Source organism: Mobula hypostoma, chromosome 19 (assembly GCF_963921235.1).
Source record: "Mobula hypostoma chromosome 19, sMobHyp1.1, whole genome shotgun sequence".
Taxonomy (NCBI): domain Eukaryota; kingdom Metazoa; phylum Chordata; class Chondrichthyes; order Myliobatiformes; family Myliobatidae; genus Mobula; species Mobula hypostoma.
The window spans coordinates 49,063,480-49,076,379 of NC_086115.1; the positions used below are offsets into that span (position 1 = coordinate 49,063,480).

General features: G+C 38.4%; 1 protein-coding gene across 2 annotated transcripts in view; it reads right to left on the reverse strand.

Moving 5' to 3' along the window:
- edrf1 (erythroid differentiation regulatory factor 1) overlaps nt 1-12,900 on the reverse strand; it is an 87,503-nt gene that overhangs the window by 69,171 nt on the left and 5,432 nt on the right. For both annotated transcript variants that reach the window (XM_063071833.1, XM_063071834.1), the window contains 4 exons: nt 10,499-10,701; nt 6,919-6,985; nt 5,869-5,994; nt 2,600-2,724 (listed from right to left, as the gene is read on the reverse strand). In XM_063071833.1, the coding sequence (XP_062927903.1) occupies nt 2,600-2,724; nt 5,869-5,994; nt 6,919-6,985; nt 10,499-10,701 (521 nt within the window). The remainder of the gene's footprint in view (nt 1-2,599; nt 2,725-5,868; nt 5,995-6,918; nt 6,986-10,498; nt 10,702-12,900) is intronic.

Sequence of the window (12,900 nt, forward strand, 5' to 3'; positions counted from 1 at the left end):
AAGAATAGGGATGGCAAAAGACACCTTTACGAGAATGAAGAGTATACTTACCAATGCTAAACTAGGCATGACCACCAGCCTCAGAGTACTGAAATGTTACGTTTATCCAGTTATGTTATATGGCTCAGAATGTTGGGACAATATCTAGTAACACGAGGAAACAAATTGTAGCAGCAGAAATGTGGTTTTTGAGGAGGATGCAAAGAATGTCATGGATGAAAGGAATATCTAACGAGGATGTCATGAACAGAGCAAACATAAAAAGAGAAATAATGTACGAGATCGTGAAAAGGCAACGTAACTTCATTGGACATGTGATTAGGAAAGAGGAATTAGAATGCACGGTAAGTATGGGAAAGATTGAAGGGAAGAAAGCAAGAGGAAGACAAAGACAAATGATGATGGAGACATCAGCCAGAGAACTAGAAATGAATACCGATGAATTGATCCACTTGACCCGAAACAGGAGTGTGTGGGCCACGGCAGTCAAAGCTCAAACTGGGCATGGCACCTGATGATGATGATTGTAAATGTGTATTTCTATGGCACCATTCAACAACACTAAATATTGAAGTAAACTGGGCAACTGCAACATATTCAATAGCCTGTGGTTACCCCTGTATTTAAACTTCAATAAGATATTTTATGTTCAGGGACATTCTATCACAAGCTTTTCCCACTAGGTCTCTTATTGGTGCTGAGCAAAGACTCTTCACATCTACAACTCCAGCCCATGTGGTTCATTCAAACTTATAAGAAACAAATGCTGAAGAAAAATGATCTAGCAAGAGATTGTCCACTGAATAAATGAGTCAGTCAAATGGAAGATATGAAAATACCATGAACTTGTGCTCTTTGGTGCAAAAAATGTGTTGCACAGTATATGGTGAAGTGCTAGTTCATAAAATGTAGAAAGTGAACAGTTACAGAAAGCAGTTAGGAAGGCAAATAGCATTTTAAGTTGTATTCAAAGAAAGGCTGCAATACAAAAGTATAAAAGTCTTGTTGCAATCATAAATTTTAGCAAGATCATAGCAAAGCCTTGTGTGCAGTCTTTATTCTCTAATTAAGGATATTTGTCTTAGATAATGTGGTAATTTGCCAAACTAATTGATTACTGAAATGACAAAATTCCATAATGCAATCATTAGTTAGAAGAATGACTGGAAATCTCAGCAAAAATGCTCAGCAATCCAAAAGATAATTGTCAGAGTTGATGGTAAGAAGCAGAAGAAACCATAGATTCAAAGTAAGACTGAAACAAGAAGCTTCTTTACTTCATCTATCCCCGAAAGCAATGAATGCCTAAGTCTTCAAGTATATTCAATGTTGAGCCTAATGGGTTCTTTAGTGTCAAAAGTCTGAGGAATATTAGAAATGGGCAGGAAAGTAGATTGCTAAAAAACAGGGGGTACCACTGTAGCGTAGCGATTACCACAACACTATTACAGCTCAGGACATTCCAGAGCTTGGAGTTCAATTCCAGCACCATGTGCAAGGATTCTATTCGTCCTCCCTGCAGAATGTGTGGGTTTTCCCCATGTTCTCTGGTTTCCACAATGCAAAGACATAGCAAGTAGGTTAATTGGTTATTATAAATTGTTCCATGACTAAGTTAGGGTTAATCAGGTTTGTCGGGGCAGTATGGCTCGATTGGCCCAAAGGGCTTACTCCACGCTGTATCGCTAAATAAAAATAAGTAAACTGCTGGAAGAATTTAGCAGGCCTGGCAGCAGCTGTGGAGGCAGAGGATGGTTGACATTTTGGATCCAAGTACTGGATCAGGATTCTATCTATTGAGGTCCTATAAGCACTTGAAGTATTGCAGAGAACTTGCCTCCAAGGAGGAACACATTTGCAATAGAGTGAGCACAAAAGAGTTCACTGATTGATTTTTGGAATGACTAGGAAAGGGCTACAAGGAATTTATTCTTCGAAATGAGATTAAGCAGCCTGGGCCTATACTCTCTCATGTTTAGAGGAACAAGAAACTACCTTCTGGAAATATCTTCCAGTAGATACAGGAATCATGTCTACCTGGCTAGAATTTCTAGAAACACAAGTCTGACTCAGAGTAAGACCAGCCATATAGGACTGAGATGAAAAGTTTTTTCAAAGAGAATAATGAATCTTTGCTCTTTGCCAAAGAGAACCAAGTTCTGTAGGTGACAGATGGATTGATCTTTGGATCTTAAGATCAAGGGATGCAAAGGTAGTACAGCTGAAGTAAAAGATCAGCCTTAATGAAAGAGAGAACAGGCATGAAGAGGCTGAATGGTTTTTACTTATTTTCTCACATTCATAAATTGCAGAAGTAAAATTCTCCAGCTAATCACTTAACAGGCCTAAAAGCTTCTTAACTGACTTCTTCTGAACTGTCAAATATTTAGCTAGGAAAGAACTGAATCCGCAGACCAGAACACATTTCACTTTGTACTGCACACAATTAGATTTAGCCAATGCCTCATGTCCAACTTCTGTAGAAAGACCCAGAAGAAAAACCACTCCACTTAAGTAACTGAATTCACATTAATATACTTGTAATAGAACTTGTTAAGATATTTCCAAGCTATTAACAGATGTTAAAATGCATACTTACCTATGGTAGAGAAATTTGGACAGAATTGCTTTCTGGTAAAAATGCTCTCTGCTCTTTTTTTTCCTCTGCCATTTTGGATCCACTAACCTTTGGTATAATTCTTTTAACCAATTCCAATCCCCTGTCTAAAAAAAACAAGTCTTGTTAATTTGCAAAAAAAGAAAGCAGCTTAAAATAAATAAACAACCAAGGTTTAGATGAAGAGGTAACAAAACAGAGATATACTCATTTCCAATGGATCAGGATTCCTCGATGCTTATAAAATTAATAAAACATCCCAGCAAGGATCTCATTATGACTAGAAACCCTATCATTTGCATCACCAATATAATCAAAGTAGTTTCTTACAGAATTACTGGCTGCCCCCATGGATGAAAGAAACACGTTGTGCAATGGAACTCAGTTAATGTCAAAATTAAAATAATTTAGAATATTCCGTCTCATATCATAGAATATGGCCCACAAGGAGAATACATTAGGAAAGTGTGAAGGTCACAAGATGTCTGCAAAGGACATAAAAATGTTTTAATCAAGTGGACAAGAAGCTGCTTTAAATATTTAAAATGTGAACCCATTCTGACATCTAGTTCTTGTTCCAGTTTAAATGGGAGACTGACAATCTTTTCTCTTAGAGGGCAGCTTCTTCAATTAAATATATTTCATAACCCTTAATGTATTCCATTCTCAACAATTGGTAGCTTGGCTGTCCAAACCTTTCAGGAAATAGTCCAGCTGAATTTGGATAAGGTGAATGAGAGAAAGGTGGAAACTTCCAATGGGCCTAGATAAACATGACTGATGTTCCACCTCCTCCCCACTATTTACCTACTTGCTTACCAAGTTGCTTTGTTAACATCCTTATGATCTGATTACACGCTAACCACACACCATTTCACAGCATCTCCAAACCAACCAGATTTATTATTTCAGACCCAAACTTGCATCCACAATTTCACTTTCATAAGGTGTTCTAAATTTCCTACTCATTCCGCGCAACTGATCTCTCTAACTTTGCATTTGGTCTTCTGAATGAACCACAGCCCTAACCAATTCTTCCCCTTTGATGCACTGACTATAGTTTATAAGACCATAAGACAAAGGAGCAGAAGTCGGCCATTTGGCCCATCGAGTCTGCTCCGCCATTTTATCATGAGCTGATCCATTCTCCCATTTAGTCCCACTCCCCCACCTTCTCACCATAACCTTTGATGCCCTGGCTACTCAGATACCCATTTATCTCTGTCTTAAATACACCCAATGACTTGGCCTCTACTGCCGCCCGTGGCAACAAATTCCATAGATTCACCACCCTCTGGTTAAAAAAATTTCTTTGCATCTCTGTTCTGAATGGGCACCCTTCAATCCTTAAGTCATGCCCTCTCGTACTAGACTCCCCCTTCACGGGAACCAACTTTGCCACATCCACTCTGTCCATGCCTTTCAACATTTGAAATGTTTCTGAGGTCCCCTCTCATTCTTCTATACTCCAAGGAATACAGTCCAAGAGCGGACAAACATTCCTCATATGCTAACCCTCTCATTCCTGAATCATTCTAGTGGATCTTCTCTGTACCCTCTCCAATGTCAGCACATCCTTTCTTAAATAAGGAGACCAAAACTGCCCACAGTACTCCAAGTGAGGTCTCACCAGCGCCTTATAGAGCCTCAACATCACATCCCTGCTCCTATACTCTATTCCTCTAGAAATGAACGCCAACATTGCATTCGCCTTCTTCACTACCGACTCAACCTGGAGGTTAACCTTAAGGGTATCCTGTACAAGGACTCCCAAGTCCTGTTGCATCGCAAAACTTTGAATTCTCTCCTCATTTAAATAATAGTCTGCCCGTTTATTTTTTCTGCCGAAGTGCATAACCATACACTTTCCAACATTATATTTCATTTGTCACTTCTTTGCCCATTCTTCCAATCTATCCAAATCTCTCTGCAGGCTCTGTTTCCTCAGCACTACCAGCCCCTCTACCTATTTTTGTATCATCAGCAAACTTAGCCACAAAGCTATCTATTCCATAATCCAAATCGCTGATATACAACGTAAAAAGAGGCAGCCCCAACACGGACCCCTGTGGAACACCACTGGTAACCGGCAGCCAACCAGAATGGGATCCCTTTATTCCCACTCTGTTTCCTGCCAATCAGCGAATGCCCTATCCACATATGTAATTTTCCTGTAATTCCATGGGCTCTTATCTTGTTAAGCAGCCTCATGTGTGGCACCTTGTCAAAGGCCTCCTGAAAATCCAAATATACAACATCCACTGCATCTCCCTTGTCTAGCCTACTTGTAATTTCCTCAAAAAATTGTAATAGGTTTGTCAGGCAGGATTTTACTTTAAGGAAACAATGCTGAGTTCTGCCTACGTGCTGAATTTCCGCAAGACGGACCAATAGAATGCCAAGTGGGAAATGAAGATAATATATTTCATAGACTTCCACATTTCGTGAAAATAATTTCTTGCTTCCATTCCAAGATTTCTCCATCACTCTTGGCATGATCATGCCAAAACCTGGCATATACAGATAATAAAACTCAATACCTGGGCATATTGCAATTTATTTGCATTTCACTGGAAAAATAATTACTGAACTGTGCCATCTGTTCTACATAAAGAGTTGCCATAGATCCTATCAAGAAAAGTAAACAGTTGGTGGATCAGACAGAGGAAAAAAAGGAAAGACAGAAAGATCATAGATAAATCTGATCTTCTCCATAGACTAGAGAACTCAAATGTGGGAACAAAGAACAGTGCAGCACAGATACAGTCTCATAGAATCCACAATCTTGCAGTTTAAGTGAAGTCTTTCTGCTCAGCATACTAGAATCAGAAAGTTATAACAAGATCCCTTAAAGGCATAATAAAAATGGGATTTTGGAACAGACTTGTTTTGCGGGGTGGAAGGCTGGGGTTGGTTAGGATGGGGATTAAAATTATCAAGTAATTTGTGTAGATTTGCAGAATTAATTACCAAGGAATGACTGCAGCAAACCTGCATGCAAGTAAGAATTTAAAAGTTTTATGGAAAAAAAAGGATTTTTAATGGAACAAAATCTTGAATCTCATGATGATATTTCTAATAACAGAACAAATATCTTCAAAGTTAATTCAAACTGTTGAAATGACTCCAATATAATTGACAACATATGTTAATTTGAACCCTTGTATTTGCTCACATTAACCAATGTAATAAAGCACCTATAAAGGAAATACATAGTTAAATTATTAAGCACTCTGTTAGTTTTTACTTACCTGAGATGACGTCACAAAAAGCTCCTGAATATCCAATTCATCAAGCAGGAGAGTCCTTCCAATGCGATGAACACCCATGCTGACATGTGATTTGCTGTATGGAATCTTCAGCAACTTTTTAATGTTCTAATTTTAACAGAATATGGAGTTACAATTTTGGTCACATTAAGGTATTTGTCAATAACATCTAATGAAAATATGTACTCAATTTAACTGAGCATTGGTAGAACACAACAGTGACAAATTACTATCTCATCTATCCTAAATACAGTATGTTGCCATCTTGATACAATAACTACTCAATGATCCAGAAAATCACATTGAAATGCATTGTTTTCCATACTAAAGTCTTAACAATATCCCTTACTAAATATTTTGTATGTTTAACAATAATTTTAAAGTATGTGCTGTTGACTAAACAAAGCTTCATGTGCTTTACACAGTATGAATAAATAGTCTATTTTTCATTTTACTGTGCTTCTTAATAAAGTAAAAATATCAACTGTCTTTCACTCCAAAGATGTTACAAACATTCACACAAATCAAAAACTATAAAAATGTTAAATTGAATATTTACCAAAAAAAGCCAAGTGTAACTAAGCAGGTACTGAAGTTGCATTGAAATATTCCACTTAAAACAAATAGAATATCTAACCTATCATGCAACTAACAAGTGTAGCTTGGCATGCTATTACTTGATTGGATAATGCATGTACAATCTAACTAGCAACAGTAAACATAAGAATAACGACGAATCACTGCAGTCTATCACTCCAAAATAGAAGAATACAAATAACTAAATTATGTTGAAATGGTTAGGCAGGATGCTTCGGAATTGATTTCATTTATACATTTCAAAATGAATAATTCAGTTACTTCTTTGAAGCAATTTTACCAAAACCTCCTGATGATTTCCACAGAATTATAATATCCTTAAAATTTCATGAGTATTCTTGGGGAAATTCATATTTGAAAAAAATTAAAACTGATATACGATTTAAAAATATTGGAGCTTTACAGAAATGTAACTCAATAAAATGTACACAGTACCTCTGAATCTGACACAACATCAACATCATTGCCAACGCAGTCAATGAAGTCATATGCCATTCCAAAGCTTCGGGAAAAATAAACAGTTTAATAAATCTGATACGTTCACAAAATAAAAGCTATAAATTAAACAAGATTAATTCAGATGAAGACATGAAAGGTCAGTTCATATCCAGCACATTATAAAGAATTCTATTTTGTTTATGATTGTTAGACGCTGACACATCCTCAATAGCCATACTTATTGTTTCTCATCATCAATTCAGCATCCTTCTCATAGTCAAGGTGATTAGGTGCAGATAATTAGATCCACAGATGGTTTTGGATTTATCATTTACATTAGTTTTAAGTTACATTTCTAATACAGGTCCACAGCAGATGACATCTCACAGGCACTTCAACCTTGAAACACGTGGACAGCAATGATGCATACATCAGAATTCTCTTTATTGACTACAGCTCTGCATTCAATGCCATCATCCCCTCTAAACTAATCAATAAGCTCCAAGACCTTGGCCTCAATACCTCCTTGTGCCCAGCTCCAATGCCGTATTGACGTTTGCTGAAGACACAGCTGTCATAGGCTGAATCAAAGGTCATGATGAATGAGCATATAGGAGGGAGGAGACCACCACCACTGACCTCTTACTCAGATTATTGACTTCAGGAGAAGAAAACCAGAGGTCCATAGGCCAGTCCTCATTGAAGGATCAGAGGTGAAGAGGGTCAGCAACTTTAAATTTCTCGGTGTTATCATTTCAGAGGACCTGCCCTGGGCCCAGCACACAAGTGCAGTTACAAAGTAAGCACGGGAGCACTTCTACTTCCTTCGGAGTTCGTGAAGATTCGGCACGACATCTAAAACTTTGACAAATGTCTATAGATGTGTGGTGGAGAGTATATTGACTGGCTACATCACAGTCTGGTATGGAAACACCAATGCTCTTGAACAGAAAATCCTACAAAAAGTAGTGGATGTGGGCCAGTCCATCATGGGTAAAGCCTGCCCACCACAGAGCACATCTACACGAAGTATGGTTGCAGCAAAGAAGCATCGACCATAAGGGCCCCCCACTACCCAGGTCATGCTCCCTTCTTGCTGCTGTCGCCATCAGGAAGGTGGTACAGGAGCCTCAGGATCCACACCACCAAGTTCAGGAACAGTTATTACCCCTCAACAATCCACTACTTGAACAAAAGGGGTAACTTCACTCATCCTATCACTGAACCGTTCCCACAACCTACAAATTCACTATTAAGTACTCTTCATCTTATGTTCTCAATATCTATTGCTTATTTATTTATTATATCTTTCTTCTTGTACTTGCAGAATTTGATGTCTTTTGCACAATGCTCAAGTTGGGGAGTATTTCATTGATTCTATGACAGTTATTATTCTATTATGGATTTATTGAGCATGCCCACAAGAAAATGAATTTCAGGGTTGTACAAGCTGACATATATCTAATTCAATAAATTTACTTTGAACTCTAGTACAGTGGATTCTTGTCAATTGGAACACATTGGGACCAGTGCAATTTGGACCATTAAGCGGCTGCCCCAACTATCCAACGTTACATGGAACGGATAAAAACGTATATAAAAAAAGGCAAACTATCTTTTAATTGAGTAACAAATTATGTATTTAAATGAAATACGAACAAATTACAACACTACCAATGCTACAACAGTATGATAAAACTGCATTAGTTCCCAATAGTTATCAACAGAGGAATTCATCCAGTGTACATTACCATATATGGGGTGTCCACGGATGCATAGTTGAAGGGGCTTGTTGTGTCCATTCTGGGGCAGCTCACTAACCTTTCGTACCCACCAGACACCCAGTCCTCACCTGTGATTCCAAGTAGCTCTTTGTATGCAAAGCGGCCACACGCTGGAACATCGCTTTGACAGGCAGGCTAAACAAGATGAGGGGAGCCAGGAGGTCTCATACCCGTGAGAAATAGGGACATGTCCATCCTAGCATTTGAAGTGAGCTGCAGCAGGCTGGACAGATAAGATCAACACAGATTCAACAGTCAGGAAGGCGGTTCTGCAAAGCTTCATGGAGAGTGAAGAGCATAAGGCACAAAAGTCATCATGGTTATGCACTGCAACCAAGGAAGACCCTGCTTTGTGATGACCCAGACTTCTGAGGTCGAGAGAGTGCAAATGCCCCAGTGCAACAGCTTTCCCATTTAAAAAATTCTCCTGCGCAGTCTTCACTGTCATCGTCGGATATGATGGACAACCGACACGGTGTGTTCTTCTGATTGACTGTAAATGAAAAAAATTAGCAAAGACAGATAATGGACTGTCATCATACAATGCTTTCGACGACTGCATCCTCCAAATCTTTATTTATATTGTAACATTCAAGATGATTGTTGATATCTTCAAATTCTTTGTAGTTCTTAGCGTGAAGTGCTGAAATCATTTCATTTTCACTCCTGGCTGTTTCTGGCATCTCCAAGTCTGAGTGCTTGAAACTGCAATGAGCAATTCTATTTCGTCTCATTGCCTATTTCTCGTCAACTATCAGTAACAAAAATCATTGCTTTTCAACAGAAACACACTTTTGACACTTTTTAAAAACAATTTGCTCTAAGCATTGTGTGGTGTCTACTGGCCACACAGGTTCACGTGAATGATGCTAGTTCGCAACTGTTGGGCAACAGTCTTCTGTCCTAATTAAGCAGCATAGTGTCCCAAATAAATGAAGGGAACCTCAGCTATTTTCTTGATTAGTGTTTGTTCTTTAAGAGTTCCAAATAAGTGGCTGTCCAAATGGACCAATTAACCAGAATCCACTCTATTTCCAAATGGTTAAACAACACAATTCAGATGAATGCTTAAACAACAGGAATTCTGCAGATGCTGGAAATTCAAGCAACATACATCAAAGTTGCTGGTGAACGCAGCAGGCCAAGCAGCATCTATAGGAAGAGGCGCAGTCGACGTTTCAGGCCGAGACCCTTCCGCAGTCGACGTTTCCTATAGATGCTGCTTGGCCTGCTGCGTTCACCAGCAACTTTGATGTATGTTGTCAGATGAATGCTAGTTGCCAGCATCTTCCAATGAATTAAAGGTTAAGGAAGTAAACCAAACACAACTTCCTTTCACAAAAGTTAACCACTCCCCCTGGGTTCAGTTGCGATTCTGATCACCATAGATTACAACAGATATTACCTTACTACCCCTCCACTTCAAACTACTACCATCAGAATTGGAGAAAAATGAATGTGTTCACTCATTCAAAATGTATGGAAAGAGTTGAAAATTGTAGGAGATTGAAAGAATAATGATTCAAAGTAATTTCAAAATCTTGAGACAGACTAGCTGGTTTGTGCAACCTAATTAAGACTGTATTTGGAACTGTTCCAGGTGAAATTATTCCATTCGTGAACATTTTTCATTGCATTGTAAATTGTGTAATTGCATGAATTAGCCTTTTGATAGCAATTCAGTTAATTTATAAAATAATTACATTTTTATACAACAAAAAATAAGCTCTCATTCTTCAATAAGCATAACTATTCACAGGTAAATCTGCAGTCTTTAAAAACATAATTCGAACCTGGAAAATGGCTTGCTCTTTTTGCTGGTACCAAGAGAGGTTGCACCCATTTGTCCAAGCTGACTAATTCCACGCAACCAATTTGCAGGTGGCAATTTCAGGTCAGTTTTTTCTTGAAGTCGTGCATAAGCAGCAGGAGGTGGGACGGCCGAATACTTTACCACTGCTGTACTCTTCACTTCATTACCTCCAACAATGCTTTCCTGTTTTAAAATGAAGCATTTTTCCAATGAAAACAGCACTACAGAATATTGCTTTGAATTATAGTCAAAAGAATTCATTCTGAGTTTTTAATTGCCTAATTATATACAGCGCATATTCAAGTATGATACCAATCAATGATCATAGAATGAGCTATAAAAGAACAGAGAGTTGGAATTTTAGTCAGTATTTGTGCTTCAAGCACACCTTGAAAATTAACCAGGTTAATTTATCATACTTTACTCAAATTATCTGCGGTGTTACCTATCATAAGAGTGAAGTCAGTAATTCATCAACAGTGAAGTATTTTGTAATATCCGAAAGAAGTGAATTGCACATTTAAAAAGAAAAAAATGTATATCCTACAGTGGAGCAATGTGATGCAATAGAATGGTTAACTGAGTAGACCTTTTGCTTTATAAAAATAAAGAAAATTGAAGATTGAAGAGCAACATAGAGGAACCAATACCTCTCTACTTTCCATCTCAAGACTCACAATGTTACTGACAAAAAAGCAGAAATGTATTACGCTTACATTGAACACAGAACACTGCAGCACAGAACAGAACCTTGGGTCCATGATGTTGTGCTGACCTCTTAACCTACTCCTAGATCAATCTAACACTTCTCTCCCAAAGTGCATTCGATTTTTCTTTCATCCATGTGCCTATCTCAGAATCTTTTAAAAGTTCCCTAATGTATCAGTCTCTATCACCACAGCTAGGAGAGCATCACATACATTTACCACTCTGTTTTTAAAAAATCTACCTCTGACATCCACCCTATATGTTCCTGCAATCACCTTAAAAGAGTGCCCTCTCATACTAGACATTCATTACCACCCTGGCAATGTATCTGTCTATTCCAGAAAAAGGCAGCAGCTATCTATCATATTTTTCTAATCTTATACAGCTCAATCAAGTCACCTCTCATACTTCACTCCAAAGAGAAAAGCCTAGCTTGTTCAACCTTTCCTCATGAGACAATCTCTAATCCAGGCATCCTGGTAAATCTCCAAGCTTCCCCATCTTTCCTCTAATGAGGTAACCAGAACTCAATACTGCAACTGCGATCTAACAGGAGTTTTACAGAGCTGCAATATTACCTTGCGGCTCTTGAACTAATTCCACAGCTAATGAAGGCCAACGCACCATCCACCTTCTTAACCACCCTATCAACTTGCACAGCAACTTTGAGGGATCTATGGACATAGACCCCAAGATTCCTCTGTTCTTCCACACTGCTAAGAACCCTGCTATTAACCTTGTACTTACTCTTCCTTTAAATTCGGACTTCCAAAGTGTATCACTTCACAGTTTTCTGCATCGAACTCCATCAGCTCTGTCCCTTTGCAACCTATGACTGCCTTCTACACTATCCACAACTCCACCGATCTTTATGGCATCTGCATACTTACTAACCCAGTTCCTCATCCAAGAGGTTTATAAAGAATTATTTAGTTTATTTATTGAGATACACTGCGGAACAGGCCTTTCTGAGCCAATGAGCCTCACCATCTACCTATTTAAAACTACCCTAATCAAAGGAAAATTTATAATGGCCGATTAGCTTAGTTTGGAAGGAAGAAAATTGGAACACCCAGAGGAAATCCACACAGTCATGCAGAGAAGGTACAAACTTCTTACAGATGGTGCCGGAATTCTAACTGGTTGCATCAACATCTGGTATGGAGGGACTACTACATAGGATCAGAAAAAGCTGCAGCAAGTTGTAAACTCAGCCAGTTCTATTGCATGCATTAGCCTCTGCTGCATCTAGGGTATCTTCAAAAGGTGATGCCTCAAAAAGGCAGCATCCATCATTAAGTACCCACATCACCCAGGGCATACCCTCTTCTCTTTACTACCATGAGGTGGTACAGTAGCCTGAAGACACAGTATTTCTGGATCAGCTTCCTCCCCTCCATCATCAGGTTTCTGAACAGACAATGAAAACATGAACATTACCTCAGTATTTTCCCTTCTTTTTGCACTACCTATTTAAATTAACTTTTTTTAAATATATACTCATTACAATTATCTATACTTATCGCAATTTATAATTTTTATTATTTATTGCAATGTAATGCTGCCTCAAAATAAATTTCACCGACATGCTGCATACCAGTTATATTAAACCCGATTCTGAACTCCGAACACAGGGATGCTCCCAGCTGTATTAACACCACGCTAGCCCCTGCA